Consider the following 21,111-nt stretch of genomic DNA (forward strand, 5'->3'; position numbering starts at 1 on the left):
GTGATTCGTTCCACAAGCAGGGCACTTGGGCTTACCTTGGTGATCCCCTGGAATGACGTCAAAGCTATTCAAGCGTGACGGGGGCAGATCGGGGTTGACCCGGGGAAGATAATCGAACGCACCCATTGGTATGTAGTGTTCGACTTTGTGTGATATGAACGCAGGTGATATGTGACTATAGACGGGACCTATAGGCTAGAGGCCTCTCTCGCTTTATTCACGAGCCTCGAAGTGTGACGTCAGATGTTCAGACTACAATTTGAAGCAGCTCATCAGCAACACGTTTTGTATACTAGCACTGTCTGTACATTTCTCCGCCCTTGACGGGGTGGCAAGAGAATCTGCGCAGATTCTGTCCTCCTGACAGCGCCCTCTTTTGAACCAACCTCCTTCAGCTCATTTTAATTTCCAATAGAGCTGCCCCCTGACTTTTAACATGGGACCAAAAAGAAGCGCAGGTGTCCGAGGGATATCTGTCCGGCGGAGATTCTGTCTTAATTCACAAGAGAGCGCTATCAGAAGAAGTTTGTACACTAAAAGTCGAATTTAAGTTCTCATTTTTAACAAAACGATGTATGATGTTTTTTTACCTTTGACAAAGAATATCTGATTCATGTGAGGCATAACTTTGTTCAGTCAATATTTAAAAATCAAAGTTTAGGTCAAGTGGATGGATGGGTCAAAACAATATCAAGAATTCTTTGTTTCTTGCCTGTTTTTTATACATATTCTGAATTGCCCCGTAATCAGGGTCTAAGGACGTCAATTTTTATGTTTGGATGAAAGCTTTTTTGATTTCGTCCTTCCATCGACGATCTCTTCTCGAACATTGTATTGTCCAATCAATTATATTTAAAACAAGATACTATTTTTTTTATTTTTTTTTAAATTACAAACCTAACATAAAGAAAAACCAAAACACAATGATTGTCTATCTTCATGCGGTTTATAAGATTTAAAGTTCAAAGATAAAGATAAAACAAAGATATCCAATCATTAATACGCCTAAATTGATCGATCCGCAACTGCCGTTAAGGAGAACCTTATCATTCAAAACAAATCAATATTAATAGACAATGTGTTTTTATAATAATCATCTGCTTAATATTGAACAGCGAATTCGAGTTTAAATAGAAAAGCTTTTTAGGCCTTTTGCCTAAGGAAACAGGTTACCACTACACCCAAATGACTGAAACCCAAAACATACATTCAATATATATGAATTAAAGGCAGTGGACACTATTGATAATTACTCAAAATAATTATTGGCATAAAACCTTACTTGTTGACGAGTAATGGGGAGAGGATGAAGGTATAAAACATTGGCTCCCTCTGAAATGCCATAGTTTTCAAGACAGAAGTAATTTTCCACGAATTTGATTTCAAGACCTCAGATTTAGAACTTGAGGTCTCGAAATCAACCATCTAAACGAACAACAACTTCGTGTGACAAGGGTGTTTTTTTCTTTCATTATTATCTCGCAACTTCGACGACCAATTGAGCTCAAATTTTCACAGGTTTGTTATTTTATGCATATAGTGAGATACACCAACTGTGAAGGCTAGTCTTTGACAATTACCAATAGTGTCCACTGCCGTTAACTGGTCAAGTGACGCTTAATAACGGTACTGGTAAACGATGGTTGACAGATATAGCACAGTCAAAGAAAACGCCTATTTGTTTTTCTTTTTAGAAATTGTTTTTTTTTTTTCCATGAATATAATAAGTTCATCTTTTGATACTGAATTTACTGAATTATTATCCCAATACTTTTTCAAACTGATGTAGCAGCGAAAGCAAAGAGAACCCTTGTATACCAATAGACCTTTACCAAGCTGCCTCCATCTTGGTCATGCCCATCGTATCGAATAACATAATAAATGCTAACCATTATTTTGCAGATAGGAACCAGACTATTTGTTCTTCCAGCCTCGGTTTGGTAATATTGATATCAATGGGAGAAATTTAAGATGGCTGCACCTTGAGGGAGGTCTATAGGCTAGTCTATCCCATGTTCGCCAAATTGCGCTCATGACGGCGGTGTTGGATGACAAAATAACAAACCTGTGAAAACTTGAACTCAATTGGTCGTTGAATTTGCGAGGGAATAATGGAAGAAAAAACACTCTTGTCGCACGAAGTTGTGTGCTTTCAGATGCTTGATATCGAGACCTTAGGTGAGGTCTCGAAATCAAATAAAATATTTTACTGAAAAATTACTTCTTTCTCAAAAACGACGTAATTTCAGAGGGAGCCGTTTCTCACAATGTTTTATACTATCAAAAGCTCCCTGAAATTGGTAACAAGCAACGGAGAGCTGTTGATAGTATAAATTACTTTGTGACAAACGGCTCCCTCTGCATGCATAGTATTTGAGAAAGAAGTAGTTACTCATTAGAATAATTATTCAAATCTGAGAAAGACTTCAGTCCTGAAGCCTTTCTCATGCATCTGAAAGCACACATTAAAATGTATATGGAAGGGTGTTTTTTCTTTCATTACTTTTCTTGCAACTATGATGACAAAGTTTCACAGATTTGGTATTTAGGCATGTTGGGAACCAGCAAAGGAGAATACTGGTCTTTGACAGTTAAACCAAACGTGTCCAGTGCCGTTCAAGTACATTATAATAGGTGACAAATTTGAATCTATACTAAAGTATTCAAATACTTAAAACATTAAATAAGAATGAACCAATAAACGATTTAAACCTTTCAAGCTTATCTAATAAAATTCTCCTAAGTAAATACACCAAAAATGACTTCACTTGCAACTTGTGGCTGACTATTAAAAGCGGTTAACATTGTTTGAGAAAGTTCTGATGAGTAATGACGGAGATACCATGACGGTGTGTCCAGCTAGTTGGCTGCTGCAGCAATCAGTCACTGATTCACAGCGGAACCTTGCAGATGTAGGCCATCTTTCTCTCACAGGAAGTGGTTTCCCAAAAGCCTTTCCAGAGAGACACACACGATTTTTTGAGATTTTTGAGATTTGCGTTGGGCTTCCAATTAGTGTAGTTAAACGACTTCCCGTCAGACCAAATGAAATCGATGTTGTCATTATCATTTGTATCGCTGAGTCCGATCCATGCTGTACTGTAACAACCTGTTTTTGGTGGATTGGTTGCCTGCCAAAGTTTAAACACGTCCTCGTTCTCTTGTTGGTTCAGAATGGACACAAGATGACCCTGTCCAATTGCGGTTTCCTCTTTTGTGCAAAGATCTTCGGCATCTATCCATGTTTTCCGATCGGGAAAAACCTTATAACAGAATTGATTGAGCACCGTATAGCTTTTGTCTGGGCATGCGACTTTCTCTTGGCGTATCTCTTCGAACTCCCTGAGCTCAACCGGTACGACTGGACCATCAGTTTGGGCCAATCCAAGACCAATCAACTGCCCCATCAGGAAACAAACCTTCCAAAATGCCATCTCAGACTATAACAGAATTCAAACTCTATGCAGAATATAGGAACGAGTGGATATCTCTGCTTTAGACGAACGTGTCTGTTTCCTGAGAACAAACTGCGACTTATAAAGCTTTTCGATGATTGTCCCAGTCCCTGAGGCGACAACTGTAATTAATGATTTTTTTAATGAAATGTTTATTGTGTCAATTTCACCTTTTGTTATACGCCTAATAACTTCATTACACAAACGTTTGATCATCTATAGTTTTCAAAAGACTGTCCTATAATTTCTCAAATGATGTACAAAAACAGGTGCTGTTTCCTCTTCTCAATAGTGTAAATAAATCAGCCAAGATTGAATTTCAATTAAGTCAACTTCAGCTTTTTGTTCCGCTTAATAACTTCAATTTATCATGGGGAAAACAGTTTTTCAATGACTGAAGTTGTTTTGTAATGCTTCAAATGATAGAACAGGTGTTCTTTTCTCTTAATTTAACAATAACAAATAAATCACAACTAAGGTTTGACAATTTAATGCAGGTTTTAATGAATTTGCATTGTGTCAATTTCAGCTTTTGTAATACGCTTAACTTAAATAAACCAGGTTTTTTTAAGTGACTGGTAAAATATATAATAAAGAAAAAAATGGGGGAAACCGTTTCTTTTTAAAAGACTGATGTTAGGTTGACAAAACAAACAAGCGCCCCTTTTCTCTTTTAATATTAAACAATCACATCTAACTAACGTTTGACATTTTGTTATTAATGAAAGTTTTAATGAATTTCCAAGGTGTCTATATATTTTGATTCGCTTCTCATACGCTTTACAACTTCATTAAACCATTCTGATCGTTATCAAAGAGAGCAAGTATAACTTCAATGCTTATTTTAGTTTATAATTATTTTCAGCAATGGGAACGGGAATCAAACTGCCTCTAGCTACCGAGTCTTGGTGGTCTAGTTAGTAAGACTAGAATTACAAGGATCGTAGGTTGGAACCCCATCCGAACCCAATGCCTGCGATTTATTTTTCACAGAAGACTCGGGAAGTAGGCCCTACCGAGTCGAGTTAAGATGCAGATGCGATACGAATTTTGACGTCACAACCCTGTTTTCGCAGTGAATTTTTCGCAGGATTTGAACTGCTAGCTGCGAACTATTCGTTGCGAATTTGTGACGTCAACATTCGTATCGCATTCGCATTCGCAGGAAGTGTGAACCGGGCTTCAGACGTTATGATCACCCTTTCACAAATGTCAATACAGTCCGAACAAAGCTTCGTTACCCAATCAAAAGTGAGCTCTCTCGCTGGCAAACAGAGTCAATGGGCAGCTGAGATTGAATAGCAGCAACGGTGACAAGTTAAGTGAAAAGTTGTCAAACTGGCAGCACTGATGATGGTTGGGCAACAAAGCTGGGGTTTCATTCTCAACAATGATTTAAAGGCAGTGGTTACTATTGGTAATTACTCAAAATAATTATCAGCATAAAACCTCACTTGGTAACAAGTAATGCGGAGAGGTTGATAGTATAAAACATTGTGAGAAACGGCTCCCTCTGAAGTGACGTAATTTTCGAGAAAGAAGTTATTTTCCACGAATTTGATTTCGAGACCTCAAGTTAAGAATTTGAGGTCTCGAAATCAAGCATCTGAAAGCACACAACTTCGTGCGACAAGGGTGTTCTTTTCTTCCATAGTTATCTCGCAACTTCGACGACCAATCAAGCTTAAATTTTCACAAGTTTGTTATTTTATGCATATGTTGAGATACACCAAGTGAGAAGACTGGTCTTTGACAATTACCAATAGTGTCCAGTGTCTTTAAATAATCGGGCTTCCACTTCGTTAGGCAAGGCATGGAGGAAGGGGGACAGGGATTGCCAACTGTCTGGCTGGGGATAAGGGTTTGGATTGATCCACAAAATGGTTGCATCACGGACTTTGAAGTGTACGGGTTTTGAAATCACTTGCCTGTGACAATCGAAACGATTCACGAAGTACTACAAGTGCAAGTATCAATCTTGCTCAATCTGTTCCTTTATGTCTCCATGTAGTGAGCCATAGAGGTAGATGAACCAATTTTCAATAAATGAGCAATTTATTTAATAGAGTCAATCACAGAGTAGGTTATTGGCTCATCTTTGTGCCGTCACCCTCTGGTCCTCGCTCTATGCATAGAGAAAGGACCACGGTACAGCCATTTGACCAACCATGGAACAACACACAAACTACACAATCTTCCTAAAATTCCTGGTGGCTATCACGATAATACAATCAATGTACCTTATCGATAATAAATCAAGGTTCATAAACAGGAATTAACGCGTTTTGGGGATTAACACCCCGTTATCTGCGGTTATCGGTGATTGAATATTGAACAGCAAAACAAACTTCGCCGCGTGGAACCTTCCATCCAAAGGATGAGACCAGTGGAACCAACGAACAGGGACTTTTCGTCTGCTCCCTATTTCATACAACCATGGAGGAATATTCCTCCATGATACAACTAATTTTACTAAAGCAACAACGCATTTTGGCACCAGCCACAACAATGCAAAATAAATATATTTTCAGGGAGCCAGTGCCTTTATTGGAATTTTGTGGCTTTTGAAGGGAATTTTCGAAACTGCGAGTTTTGACTCCAGCTTTACTATACAGCTTCTGTCCACTGTACCCTTAGCGAGCTTTCGATTTTCGGCACGGAGCACACAGGACGGGGGAGAGCATAACACAGTAATCTGTATTCTCACGCTTGACTGCTCCCGTCCTGTATGTTGTGGACCGCATGGTGATATAGAATTGATTCAAGTCCCAGTCCCCATGAGGGTCCTTTTATTTACAGTCCCATCACCTAAACATTATACAACTTTTGCGAGGTTGGCATCCCCAACCTAGCCGGGACCACAATAGCTACATTTTGAAGTCGGATATGATTTTTTAGGATCTCTCGCACGAGAACGGGGCTTGAATCGAGTCTATTACAAGGCTCCCCCACCATACAACGTGTACAAACGACATCACTCCGTTGTCGTACAGACCGGACGTTGTTTCACCAAATTAACGTTCCGAAATTCAACACGACGGAGTCTACTTCAGTTTGGCGCATGCGTCGATCGATTTTCCTGCTCCCTTACACTGATTTCTATTATATACAATCAGTAATCCCTTATAGCGTATTTTTTCCCCCAGGAAAGATGAGACCACTAAGCATTAATGTACGTGTTGTACATGTACCTTCTTTCTTACATGGACGCAACCAACCAAGCGTGTCTAAAATACCCTCTATACGCGTGTACTTGTATTGCATCTCCATGCGAACTCCATGCGTTAACATGTAGCGTACTCCGTCTTTCGATTGGGACGGTAAGGCCATGGAGTTTTCCTCCATAACGCACACATTGTTTTTATCTTCCCTGGGAAAGAAAAAAACACGCCTTGAATTTTTTACCGTCCTGTGTCCCTACCGTGGTCTTGCGAAAGCTCGCTATTCTTGAAGTCAAGACGGTAATTGTTAAGCGCGGTGTGTAGTTACAGCGCGGTGTAGCTACGGGGACGATACACACACCCGATCCCAGTATGTGTGTGTGAGTCAGCAATGGTTAGAGCTGCCTCGCGCTACCTACGACTGGTGCATGTGTAACATCGCACTGTGACTGTTGCATGAAAGGCAGACAAATAGGCAGCGCCTAACGACTTGTCATCAAGTCTAACTGTACCCGTGCCTGAAGTGCACAGTGGTTTCAAAAACATGGAGCTGGTATAAATCCAAAGTTGTAATTTCAAACACGCCTGTTGTTCTTGCGCTCGGCCCATCAGTCTCATCCGAGACCGTTGAGGGGCTTTTTGAGCTTGTGGATGCGCACCTCTCCAAACAAACTCCTATATCGCATACAGTGCAAACTAGTATTACATGTCAAAAAGTACAAGACAACACTTTGATGTCTCGTAGCTTTTACAAGAAGGGAAAATTCTGCATGACTTTTGAACGTGTATCCTCTGTTCATAGTGGCCTTACTCCATGCTGCTCTGTTCGGTCTGATATGGGGAGTCCCAGAGCGCCCGTGGAGTTATTCTCCCTCTAAACATAAAAACACCTTTACAACGGTGTCATTTCCAAACGTCCGATCATTAATCTTGGAATATGTCTCTATACCTCTCGGCAAACAGGACCAGTTATTTCAGGGACTATGTCATCAAAATACCTCGTTGGAGGTCAACAAACCCCGTGGCACAATTATTGGGCAAAATATGTACACTATCCCTTTTCTGGACTCTTTTAAATTTGTCTATATAGAATATTTTGAGGGGTCTGCAAACCTCCGTTTTCTCACTATTTAGGGGGTGCACCCTTAGACAAATTCTTGTTCAGTATGTAGTGATGCTTGACGGTGCTATTCTCTCGCTGGTTATTTGGGGGGGGGGCAAAATCTTTTCAAATGCACTATTTCTTTTACAATATCTATGTTTATACCCGTCAACAGAGGGCACTGTTAACATGGGTGATAATAGCTTCTCCATTAAATAGTTTCAATGGCATGCGCGTCCCTACAAAAGGCGTCAACCAAATGGGTCTGAGAATGAATGGATCTTTAAAGGCACCTGGAAATAGATTTTTTTTTTCTTTCAAACATAAGAGTATATGCTTACGAACAATAAAACAATTTTTGTAGTAATTGTTTGTCACGATTTATGTGTTTAAAAAATATATAAAGTTGTTTGGGAGGCTGACTCCGCCTACCCCTTTTGTGACGTCAACAGAGGCAGACTTTGCCTGCATCGGTATAGTAAACACACGTGCAAAGTACATGTACGTCCAATTCGTGAGTTGGTACATTTCAAAAAGTGTTTTTTCTGCATTCAGCAGCAATACACCGGGTCGGCATTGCCCGAAAAAACAAAAAAAATCTTTTTTTTTTTGGAATGTACAAACTCACGACTTAGTCCGTACATGTACTTTGCAAGTGTGTTTACTGTACGCATAGTAGGCAAAGTCTGCCTCGATTGACGTCACGAACAGCGCCCTCTCGGGTCGGGGTCTAATCTTAAATTTGTAAATAACATAAGAACTAATTTTTTAAAACCTTAGTTAACTGTTTATTCACATTCCACTCATCAAAACACATATCTTAGTGACAAAAGCTTTATTTTGAAAAAATACCACTTCCAGGTGACTTTAAACAGTGTGTAAAATTGTAACATAAAGAAGCAACTGACTTGAGAACATCTGCATGAAATTTGTATGTTGTATTTAAATCCACCTAGATGACTTGCTAATTTCATTTAGCAAGGACGCAAGGACGCAAGGACAGAGTAATGTTGGCCTTACCAAAATATGCTCCCTAAAAAATAACAAGGGTTTTAGATTCTTTGTTTGTCTGATTGAATTCGAGTGAAATTAAGACATTCATCTAGTTTATTGCTCCATGTTCCAACAAATGAGGCATCAAATGAACACAGTATGCAATACATTTATTATATTTTTTACTTTAATAACAGTAAATCGAAATTTATTATTCATGTCAACCGAACCACAATAAAATAATTCATTTGAGCAAATTTAAAATAACGTTTCTCATTCCAAGCTTCATGACCTCAGTCAAGCTCCTTTAAAGGTAACATTACACTCCAAGTTTCCTGGGGAAAAAAAAAACAATTGACTAGAGAAGAACTTGAATCCTGCTCTAGTCAATTATTTTTAAAACTTAACCCAGTCATTTCCTCATGACTGTAATGGTTAAAGACTTCTCTTGAAATATTATTCCCTGAAGTGCTTAACTTTTTGAAAAAACAATTATCAATTCTCGATATATCAAGAATTACGGATTTATTTTAAACACATGTCCCGGCGAAACATGTGGAAACCAGGGTGGGTTTTCCCGTTATTTTCTCCCGACTCCGATGACCGATTGAGCCTAAATTTTTACAGGTTTATTATTTAATATATAAGCTGTGAGTGTGGGCCTATGGACAATACAGTTTACCGAGAGTGTCCAATGCCTTTAATGTTGTTGTCTTCGTGCCATTATGTGTGGCCATCCGAGATAGCTCTACTAGCGAGACACAAGAGTTGTAAAGTTTTCAAACTCACAAGTCTTGTAAGTGGTACGTAGTGGATTTCATTGATTTTACATGGACAACAACAGGGCCCAATTTCATAGAGCTGCTAAGCACGAAAATTTGCTTAGCATGAAATTTCTTCCTTGGTAAACACCTAGTTTCCTGCATTTCCTAGTTACTGTAATCAGCTGTTGTATGGTCATCTTGAAAATCACTTAGAAATTTGGTTGGGAAATCCTGTTTTTATCAAGGCAAACATTTCATGCTAAGCAAAATTTTGTGCTTAGCAGCTTTATGAAATTGTCCAGTGACTTAAAGCCATTATACACTTTCGGTAAACAGTATTGTCCAAGTCCCACACTTCATGTATCACAACTTATATATAAAATAACAAACCTGTGAAAATTTAGGCTCAATCGGTCATCGGAGTCGGGAGAAAATAACGGGAAAACCCACTCTTGTGTCCGCACGTTTCGCCGCGTCATGACATGTGTTTCAAATAAATCCGTAATTCTCGCTATCGGAAATTGATATTGTTTTAATGTTTCCTCAAAAAGTAAAGCACTTCATGGAATAATATTTCAAGAGAAGTCTTTCACTATTACCTTCTGTAAACACTGTAAATTATTTGGAAATCTGTGAACTTTTTTTCGTTTTCTGTATCGAAAGTGTATAATGGCTAGTTGGGTCGTTGAAGCCAAACGAAGTAAATATTTTTTACACTGACAAACAATATTTACAGTGCCTTGAATGGTGGGTGGTTAAAGCTTTGATTTACTAGAGAAGTAATTCAGAATGGCTTCTAGACACTCGTCCGATGTCCACCTTTCGGTTAAGACTTCACACTCTTCCTTGTTGACTTGGTGGAGCTTCTCTCGCTCAATGCTGCGAACAAGTGTCTTGGAAATACGCAACGACTGCAAGAAGTGAAACAAAAAGCAAAGGGAAAGTACTGAGTATACAGTGCTAACACACATTGTTGTATGGGTAAAACCAAAATTAAGATTCTTTATCCCAAATGCAAATTTTTCATCAATTAAATCGGTGCGGTACTCACTGCTAAAATAAAGGATTTGAACTGCCTCTAGCTACCAGGCAATCTCGGTGGTCTAGTTGGTAAGACACTGCTCTAGAATTGCAAAGGTCTTGTGTTCAAGTCCCACCCGAGTCAAATGCCTGTCACTTCTTGCTTTAACAGAGCCCAGGAAAGTACAATAATAATAATAATAATAATAATAATAATAATAAAACCAGCTCTTACATAGCGCAAATCACAAAAAATGATCATTGCGCTTTACACACAAACAAAAAGCAAATAATTATAATACACTAGAATAAATAAGTTTTGAGGTTGCGTTTGAAAGCAGAAACTGTTGGAGAGGACCTTAGAGTAAGTGGTAATGTGTTCCAGAGAGTTGGCCCGAAAACACTGAACGATCCATCACCTATCCGCCTGCTACTCTTTGGAATGGAAAGCGAATAACGTCACGGCTCAATCGCAGGCCTTCCCTAGATGGTACATGGGTGGCAATGCAGTCTTTCAGGTAGACAGGCGACAGATCGTTCAGAGCTTTGAAGATGTGGAGTAGTGTTTTGAACTTGATCCTTTTGTCAATTGGCAGCCAGTATAGAGAGTTTAATAGAGGAGATACAGTGCCAACACACATCGGGGTATGTGTATATTGGTAAAACCAAATATAATAAAAAGCAATGTAGTTATGATGGATAATATGATGGATAATAATACGTGGCTGCAAACGAAACCACTTATACCGATTTCGGACTGGTCCTCTGGGAGTTTTAACTAAGGGAATCAATGTGTGGTGAAGAGGTTTTCAACTAGTGGTTTAAACAAAACAAGGTCTGGTTCTTGATAATTTTACCGAGACGAAGTCGAGGTATATTATCAAGAACCAGGCCTCGGCGGGTTTAAACAACTAGTTGAAAACCTCTTCAACACACTTTGATTCCCATTCATAAATACCTTTTTGGTCAAAAAACATCAACACTTATGGTCAAAAAGTAAAATAAATGCAAACAATTTTAATTTGTTAATGATTTCTTTCAACACAACACCCCTCCAGCTATGAAATGGTAAGGCCCAGTCAAGGCCCTTGGGTAAACAACTCCTTATAAGGGAATGCTGTGCGCGTCACGCGTATAGCGTGATGTGGCACAACTGTCTCGGCCGTTGCTCTCGACCAATAGGAATAAAGAAACTGTCTTATAAGCACAGGTGCAAATTCGCATGTCACGCCCATGTTTCATACTTTTTACTGGTCATAAACAAAGGTTAATACAAACCCACGTGACACGCTCTCCACCAATAGGAAGAGCGAAACTGTCTGAGGTATTTATGAATGGTATTTAAATGATAGGGGTTAAACATTAAAGACAATGGACACTATTGGTAATTGTCAAAGATCAGTCTTCTCTCTTGGTGTAGCTCAACATGTGCATAAAATAACAAACCTGTGAAAATTTGAGTTCAATCGATGGTCAAAGTTGCGAGATATTATTGAAAGAAAAAACACCCTTGTCGCACCATGGTCACACTGAGTTGTGTGCTTTCAGATGCTTGAGTTCGAGACCTCAAATTCTAAATCTGAGGTCTCGAAATCAAATTCGTGGAAAATTACTTCTTTCTCAAAAACTACGTCACTTCAGAGGGAGCTGTTTCTCACAATGTTTTATACTATCAACCTCTTCCCATTACTCGTAATCAAGAAAGGTTTTATGATAATAATTAGTTTGAGTAATTACCAATAGTGTCCACTGCCTTTAAACAAAGAAATGTTGAGTGTTACACACCTGTCTTGGTAGCTGTGCATATTGGTCCAACTTCTTCTGAAGATCTTCTTGGAAAGAAGCGTCTGGGAAGATTTCTGTCACCAGACCCCGGTCAAAAGCTTCTTGAGCCGTCAGCTTGCGTCCAAACAAAAGAACCTCATTGGCCTACATAACGGAAATGAGATTACCTTACAGATATGAGATAACATGAGATTTGACATATGTGCAAAATCCTGAAAGATGGGTTGCATGTCTTGGGGGCTTTGTATTTTTAATAATAGTATCAATATTGGAATCTTATCCCCCCAAAAAAAGGTGCCCGAGGCACTTGCAAAAAGAGCGAATTTTTAAGGAGACTTTTAAGGCAGGTTTCAAAGGTTTTTTTAATGAATTTTGAGACCGTTTTATGTAGTACATTTTAACAGGCATGGTACAAGTACTAGGTCCAAGAAAAAAAGTAGGAACATTTCATTGCGTACAATAATGGCTGAATAAAATGTACACATGTTTGAAAGCTTTAGAAAACAGATTAATTAATGACAAATTTTCTCATTTTCCCAGTGCACTCCGCAACGACTACCAGAAACACAAGGGCAACTCCCTTCTCTTAGCCATAAGTGTAACCAGGTTCTTTTGGGCGCATGACACAACATACATGACCAATGGCTCTACATCCTGTCTCCTGGGCCCAATTTCATAGAGCTGCTTAAGCACAAAATTTTGCTTAAGCAAAAAATTCATTGCTTAGTAAAATCAGATTACCGGCCAAGACTCCACTCAATTGTTATGCTAAGTAAACAACAGCTAAATACTAGTCATAAGCAATGTATATGGCATGAAATTTTGGCCAGTAACATGTGTAAAATAAGCGAGCTATTTTCGTGCTTAAGCAAATTTTTTGCTTAAGCAGCTCTATGAAGTTGGCCCCTGGAACAGAAATCTAGAGGATTGCTTACAGAACATGGACTATGGGGCAGCATGCTTCCGAGCAACAGTAATTTAGTTTACTCTTGTTACCCCTGACCCGCATGATTTGTCATTGTTTTCTATCCCTTCTGGTTGTCGTTCCCATTTGGTTTTGTTTTCCTCCTGCATGCTCCGCCCTAAGCCGCCCTCTTATTGTGTTTATTTTTTGCTTTTGTATTCTTTTTCAAGTAATTTCTTTAAGTGAATTTTATTTAATTTAATCTTATTCTTTTATTTAATTCTGTATTTATTGTCCTTATTTCTTGTTTTAAAATTGTTTTTCCGTTAATGTTCTGTCTTGTGCTTGTGTAACTTGATTGTTGTACCTTGTATTGGTCGAATAAATAATAATAATAATAATAATGTCTTTCTTCCCTCTCAATGAAATCAAAAGACTATAAGGCTATGGCAGGGTGATCAATGAAAAATCCTTAAACCAGAAAACAAAATTCTGAGGAATGACATTCAACAAGTAAGGATGGTCCCCGAGTAGGATGTATATTTCATACCTTGGCTTGTCCCATTATCTTGGGAAAGATATAGGAGGAGCACCCCTCTGGTGACTGGCCTAAAGATGCAAACGGCGTATGGAATGTTGCCTGTAAGACAAAAGATAAACAAATAAAAAACCAAAACATTTTAACCAAGTGTTGGGATTTTTTCATGATAAAAAATACAGGGCAAAAGAAAAACAAATAAACAATCAAAACATTTTAACCAAGTATTGGGATTTTTTTCATGATCAAAAATACAGGACAAGAATATTAACATCAAATAATAATACCAGTATGGGAGGCTTATCATCCTTATTTGCAGGAGGTTGAACAATAAATAATAACGAAAGCTAGTTTTTATATTATAAAGCCCATTTAAGAATAGCAATATCTATGCGATGTATATTTGGTTTGCGATAACACCATGTGTGTATCTACTTGCAAGGTAGAGTTGTTCTTAGAGAACTGTCTTGCTTTATTCTACTGCCGCGGAGTAAATAATCGGAGGTTCGGGAGACTTCTCAGATATGAAAAGAACTGTCCTGCTTTTTAACTATTACCAGGGCGGATGGTATAGAAAATAAGACTGGACTACTACTTTAGCTTATAGGATTGTAATTAACTGTACTAAGCTGAGTCAGTTCTGATCTGAATTGGTCTCAACATTTCTAGTCATCGTCAGGAGACCATATCAATGCGCTTTACATTAGTGACCTGGTCACTGCGCTTTACATTAGTGACCTGGTCATTGGGCCTGTAATCTTTCTCAGCTCCCTGGGGAGTATCAGCCCGAGCTGCCGAGGTGCTCCAGTGGCTTCCATGCACAATACCAACAGGTACCCATTTATACCCCTGGGTGGAGAGAAGCAGTTATAGTAAAGTATCTTGCTCAAGGACACAAGTGTTATGACCGGGATTCAAACCCACATCCCGTTGACCAAACCACTAGAACTTTAATTTGATGCTCTTAAAGGAACACGTTGCCTTGGATCGGTCGAGTTGGTCACTGAAAAGCGTTTGTAACCGTTTGTTATAAAATGCATATAGGTAGAAAGATGTTGTAAAAGTAGAATACAATGATCCACACAAACATGCCTCGAAATTGCGTGGTTTTCCTTTTGCATCGTTGACTAACACGGTCGGCCATTTATGGGAGTCAAATTTTTGACTCCCATAAATGGCCGACCGTGTTAGTTCGCAAAGTAAAAGGAAAACCACGCAATTTCGAGGCAAATTTGTATGGATCATTGTATTCTACTTTTAAAACATCTTTCCAACCATATGCTTTTTATAATAAACGGTTACAAACGCTTTCTATAGACCAACTCGTCCGATCCAAGGCAACGTGTTCCTTTAACAACTTGACCATGGCACCCTACGGTTAGACTTTGTTTGGAAGAGCGTACTCCTGCCATTTCTCCATCATTTGAACCCTTACCCTGTCTGAAGCGAAGACGATGTCACATAACCCAAGGGTTGTTACTGGTATGCCTACTGCGGGTCCGTTAACAGCAGCTAGGAGTGGTTTGGGGAAGTCAATAAAGGCAGCTACAAACCTTCTGCAAAGCAAAACAGGAAATGTATTCCTTATTTTCAAAAGGTGGAGTTACATTGTTAGGATTGTGGCTCAGTGCTCACAATAAAAAGATAAAAGTAAAGCAGGGGATTTTAAAGGCACTGGACAGTATTGGCTTACTCAAAATAATTTTTAGCATAAAAACTACTTGGTAACGAGCAATGGAGAGCTGTTGGTAGCGTAAAAACATTGTGAGAAATGGCTCCCTCTTAAAGGGAAGGTACGTATTTGGTCAGGTTATTGTCAAAGACCAGTCTTCTCACTTGGTGTATACCATCATAACCATAAAATAACAAGCCTGTGAAAATTTGGGCTCAATTAGTCATCGAAGTTGCGAGGAAATGATGAAAGAAAAAACACCCTTGTTGGACGAATTTGTGTGCTTTCAGCTAAGAATGTAAGACTTCTAGCTAGAAGTCTTTTATTATTTTAGTGAGAAATTACCTCTTTCTTAAAAACTAAGTTACTTCAGAGGGAGTCATTTCCCACAATGTTTTATACTATCAACAGCTCTCCAATGCTCGTTACCAAGTCAGTTTTTAAGTTAATTTTTATTTTGAGTAACTACCAAACGTGTACCTTCCCTTTAAGTACGCAGTTTTTGAGAAAGTGGTAATTTCTCACTCAAATATTAAAAGACTTCAGGCCTGTAGCATATAGGATACATCAAGTGAGATTACTGGTCTTTGACAATTAACAAACATGAGTCTTTGATGTCACAGGCTCACATCATCACCACCTCCCCGACCGACCTCTCTTCAACCCCCCACCCTACCTCTAAAATCAAACTTACTCTAGAAGCACTGCTCCCTCCTTTGCTGCCTGCACCTTTGTTTCTGGAGTGACGGTCATGAAATTATTGAGGTCGTTGCCGGCAGAGTAAAAGTCTCCAGCACCTACCAAAGAAATAATCCACTGTTTATATCTCATATCTGAATGAATAACTAGACATGTGAATGTGGAAATTAATGTTTTATTGATTGATTGATTGATTAGTTACAAAACCATTGCTTCGACGGATGAGTGTTAAGCAAAGTGTTCTGCAAAAAAGACAATATGGGGTGTGATGGCCGAGTGGATAAGAGCACCAAACTCAAGCTCTGATGCTTAACTATAACTGCTTCTCTCCACCCAGGGGTAAATGGGTACCTGTGAGGGCAGAGATGGTTCTTGTGATTGGTTTAGCCGAGTATCGCATATAATTGTCGCACAGGCTGTATACTCCCCAGGGAGTTGAGATGGTAAAGGAAATGATTTAAGGCCCAGTGACCCGGGGTAATAATGTCGGAAGCGCTTTGAGATGCCCTGAGGTGTAAAACGCGCTATAAAAAACTGGTTATTATTATTATTATTAATATTCTAGACTTACAAATATCGTACATGTACCATTGCTGTGAATGGTACCCCACCCTTTTCTTGCTAAGCAAACGCTAAGCAGAATTTTCTGCTAAACAGCTTCATGAAATTGAGTCCTAATTCTTTGCTTTTGTTAAGAAGAGCCATGAAATTGGGCCCTGGCCTTGAGTGCAATACCCTTGACTGATTAGCAAGACACAGTTTGAAGGCTTACCAGTGAGAACAGCTAGTACAACATTAGCATCTGCTCCTGCTGATTCCAAAGCTTTTATGATTTCTTCATACGTCTGAAAACATTTGTAAAGAGTAGATGTTAGTTTTAAGAAATGGTTTATGCATGAATCTTTTCACAGAGTAACCAAACCATTTATTCAAGCTAATTACAGCATCATTAACTTCACCACATTCTGACCTACTTTTCCTGACTTGCTAAAATTTATAAACATCAAACCTAATTCAGCCTTGAAAGGTTAGGCTGAAAAAAGGCCATCGGATGTGAATTGGGTCACTTGGGTCTGTGCTGTTGAACTGGTATTCTGGTCAGCGCACAACTAGTTATAGAGAACTCCATGATATTAGCACCTCTTCATGTGATGTTTGTGGTGTGCATTCCTATGAGTAACATATCAATATAATATCAATATTATCGAATACTAACCTCTCTGTTGATTGCATTCTTCTTCTTCGGTCTGTTCATCATGATTTTACACACGCCCTTTTCCACGGTAACGACGAGGTTTTCATACGCACTAGGCGTGGCATTTGACTGTTCAGCAGCAGCTGCTGCCGAGGCTTTTGAATCCTTAGCTACCAAATCGTTGACCATATCAACGTACTTCTGTTTTGCATCATCCTGTGAGTCAAATGAAAGAAGTGATGAGATTGTTAAGTTTTGTTGCTAACCCCCAACAAATAATTTAGTTCCATTTTGAATTGTCAACTACCAGGCTGCACTGAGCAAAAGTTACTGGACGTTTCTGACCTCCAGCAAATCATTAATTGGTCAGACAGTAGGAGGGTTGACTGTGTATTGTGTAGTATGCATTGACGGCATCATATCATAAAGTCAGTTGGTATAGTTTATATGTATTATTTAAAACCACAGTGGGCGATATTGAATGGTCAAACAGTAGAAGGGTTGACTGTGTATTGTGTAGTGGTATTTACCACATAATGAAAATTTGTAGATTGGCATAGTTTATCAACTATTAAAAACTAAATTGGATGAGATTGACTGGTCAGACAGTAGGAGGGTCGACTGTGTACTTTGTAGATGCATTCACCATAGACCTTTTCGCAAATACCATTGCGCAAGTGCAAACTGTTGAGTGTGGTGCATTGTAGAATAGCTATGGATCAAATTTTGATCATCAGCTAAACCACAATGCACCTAATTCCAAGGTTTACGCGCGCGCCCGAGTCTGGCCCAAGTATTTGCGAAAAGGTCTATGAAGGTTTGCATAGTTTGCCCATCTCTCAAAACCACAGTGACTATGTCGAGTGGTCAAACAGTAGGGGGGTTGACTGTGTACTTTGATTGGGGATACTGCAAGCTGGCATAGTTTGCTATCATCAAGTCTTCAATCTGTATGTAATTTCTCTCAAAACGTCAAATCATACTTCACCTGAGTGATATTGCCTAACTCGTTCCATGCACTCCACTTGGCTTTGCCGACAAAGTCAAAGGCGCCTGGCTTGGGGGCATTGCACTTTCCCACTGTACTCTGTGCAAAGCAAAACACCGAAATAATCCACGTTATCAATGATAATAATAAATAACAATGAATCATTCTTGCTAAACACAGACAAATCTTGCTTAGCAGAAACTGGGTACCAACCAAAATTCCATAAAGTTAACATTGTTGCGACTGCTGCCCACCAAATTTGCTAAGCAGCATTTTCTGCTTAACAGCTTTATGAAGTCGCCTTGGTAGAACCCTTATTCACGCTATGTACATTATACACATTTCTGCAGCTTATTACCTGTTTAAGGAGTGCATACATCCTCAATTTTACCTCATTACAGGGGTACTCTGACAGGATTCGAACCAACAACCTTGTGAATGCAAATCCTGCAGTAATGCAGTCTAACCACTTGACCAAGGTGACAACAATGCCATACATAAACTTCAGCGAATGATTTCCCGTGTCTAACCGAACAAAATGCTACACAAAATGTATCAGTTTTGCTACTCAAAAATCAGGATTTGCTACTTAAATTAGCATTCAGTGTGCACAAAACATGTTCAGTCTAAATATTTTGCTTTGCAAAATTGCTTGCCAAAACTGCCCCCTACACATTGCCGCCTTTTATTACCTGTTTAAAGAGTGCATACATCTTCAATTTGACCTCATTACCGGGGTCCTCCGAGAGTGTACCCACTCTGTCCTTAGCGGATGTAAAGTCTGCGTCAGACACGCCCATCACTGCTCCTCTATGAAGGCACTGTCTCGGCACCAGGGATATCCGATTTAGGCTCCCAAGTCTGATGAGTAAAGAAAGCATAGAGAATGGTTCAGGACATTTCCATAAGAACTACAGTTCTGTTTGCTTCTTTTTTGAAAGGGCAAGGGCACCAAGACATTTTCTCCTTGGTAAAGGGTACCCTATCCCTATGAGGAAATTTCTACTGGAGCATTACAAGGGCACCAAGGCAATGACCACTGTCACGATGATAAAATAAAGCATTGAGAATGGTTTCAGGACATTTCCATAGGTTCCGTCTACTACTGCAGCTACAGCTACGGCTACAACTGTTGCTAAAGGGTGGTGCTAAGGACGTCCTATACTACAATGCATGAAGACGAAGTGCTCAAGCTGTAGCCTTAGCCGCCAATTCAGACACCGTTTAACATTACATTGGCCGCACATATCAAGAATCTTGCTGAAATGATTTCCATTTAATACTTGATTCAGAGATGGGGAGGTACCTGCTGTCATTTGGCCTATCATGGATGGTTTAGTTTCCACATTCTTGATGAAATTACCCATATAACAATTTTCTCACCAAGTAAAAAAGGTATTCAGCTGAAACTTTTACAGGCAACTTAGGCCTCCATGTTACTTTTTATTAATGATAATTTGGCCTATAATTCAGCATTACATTGACAATAACCAATATGTTACCTTACCTTTTCTGCATTGATTTGTAATAACCATGAATACACAAGTGAGCTAACTATCAGTGTACTGATACAACGACTACAGCTATTGTAGACTTTCCTTTGTTATCAGTCTGTCTGTAATACTTGAACAATGGTTTTGCCCTTTGCTCTCCATGGTATCAAAGGGGTACCTCATTTGATTTGAGGTAAATGCTAGACTTGTCTAAGGCTTTTTACAAAAGCACGCCCCTCTTACATAATAAGCCTTTTCACACTACCCTATTCACTGGGGCTTCTCCTAGGGGATTGCGGACGCCCTTTTCACGGATAACTTTCCGTATGGCGCCACCACTTTTTCACTCATTTTTACAAAAAGGGATATATCAATCAGGTAAATTAGATACTATATTATTTTATTTCGAATGAAAAAGTGGTGGCGCCATACGGAAACTTTTCCCTTTTCACATTATGATCGATTTACCCTTGGTCTGCCCAAATTCATGGCTCTGCTTACCGCCGAATTCTGCGCTTACGATCACGATTCCCCGCTTATCTGCAAGCGCTGAATTTCTGCTCTAGCCTTAGAATGCCTATTAACGTGGAGTACGCAAGCGCAGAAGTCTAAAACTGCCGTTAACTTGTGAAATATGCTTGCCGTAAGCACACATAATTCGCAAGCAGAGCCATGAAATTGGGCCCTTATATATACTTTTAATAAGAAACAACAGAATATGGGATTATAATTATTGTCAATGAAATCATATTTTTAGGATGAAAAAAGGCAATTTAGTCGAGTGATCGAAAACCTCCGAAGTTGAATAAATACTTTTCTTTTTGCATGTTTTGGATAAATTTACCTGCTGAAAACCTGAATATTATAATTTATATAGCGTGTAATAAAATTTGGCTCCTGGACCAGGTACAAAAAATTGTGCACTTCAAATCAAACTTCAATATAGACAACTTTACATATTTTTTTTTTTTTTATAAAGCCGGGCATCATAATAATATTCATATTTATTGTTAATGTTGATTTAAAAAATTAAATTATAACTTATAATATATTTTTTATAAGATCAGATGATATTATAAAATAAATATAATATTGCAAATTAAACAACCAACCCGTACAAACTTGGTCTTATAAGACCACAAAGGATTTATGGAACGGATTTAATTATTTATATTAGTCAGAAAACTGGCAGATAATATTACACAAACCATACAAACCTAAAGATTTTCGGCATAAATCGACACACAGCCATCATTTAATTGATACCACGATAGGGTCTCACTCAGAAGTTCGTATAAAATGCTTCTTGCATGCTAAAGATTTTACTCAGGACCGCCTTGCG

The 21,111-nt window shown here is 38.9% G+C and overlaps 2 protein-coding genes across 2 annotated transcripts; both read right to left on the bottom strand.

Moving 5' to 3' along the window:
- Positions 1–935: 935 nt before the first annotated feature.
- On the bottom strand, positions 936–3,494 carry LOC139934949 (snaclec rhodocetin subunit alpha-like). Its single transcript, XM_071929375.1, has one exon. It carries the CDS (start codon positions 3,432–3,434, stop codon positions 2,892–2,894), a length of 543 nt encoding a protein of 180 aa, XP_071785476.1. The 5' UTR covers positions 3,435–3,494; the 3' UTR covers positions 936–2,891.
- Positions 3,495–8,880: 5,386 nt separating this feature from the next.
- LOC139935138 (enoyl-CoA delta isomerase 2-like) lies at positions 8,881–21,098 on the bottom strand. The gene is made up of 10 exons (XM_071929612.1): positions 20,987–21,098; positions 18,969–19,137; positions 18,277–18,375; positions 17,310–17,504; positions 16,866–16,938; positions 16,089–16,191; positions 15,158–15,278; positions 13,735–13,824; positions 12,281–12,424; positions 8,881–10,386 (listed from the first exon to the last, which is right to left on the bottom strand). Exons 1-10 carry the CDS (start codon positions 21,022–21,024, stop codon positions 10,231–10,233), a joined length of 1,188 nt encoding a protein of 395 aa, XP_071785713.1. The 5' UTR covers positions 21,025–21,098; the 3' UTR covers positions 8,881–10,230.
- Between the last annotated feature and the right edge of the window lie 13 nt (positions 21,099–21,111).

The sequence above is a fragment of the Asterias amurensis genome, chromosome 3 (genome assembly GCF_032118995.1).
Source record: "Asterias amurensis chromosome 3, ASM3211899v1".
In the NCBI taxonomy this organism is placed as follows: domain Eukaryota; kingdom Metazoa; phylum Echinodermata; class Asteroidea; order Forcipulatida; family Asteriidae; genus Asterias; species Asterias amurensis.

Coding starts and splice junctions, on each gene's coding strand:
- LOC139934949 (XM_071929375.1), bottom strand. CDS start 3,434: ATGGCATTTTGGAAGGTTTGTTTCCTGATGGGGCAGTTGATTGGTCTT.
- LOC139935138 (XM_071929612.1), bottom strand. CDS start 21,024: ATGATGGCTGTGTGTCGATTTATGCCGAAAATCTTTAG. Junction 15,279..16,088: donor GAGGGAGCAGTGCTTCTAGA/GTAAGTTTGATT, acceptor TTTGCTTTGCAG/AAGGTTTGTAGCTGCCTTTA. Junction 12,425..13,734: donor AGATAATGGGACAAGCCAAG/GTATGAAATATA, acceptor TCCGTTATGTAG/GCCAATGAGGTTCTTTTGTT.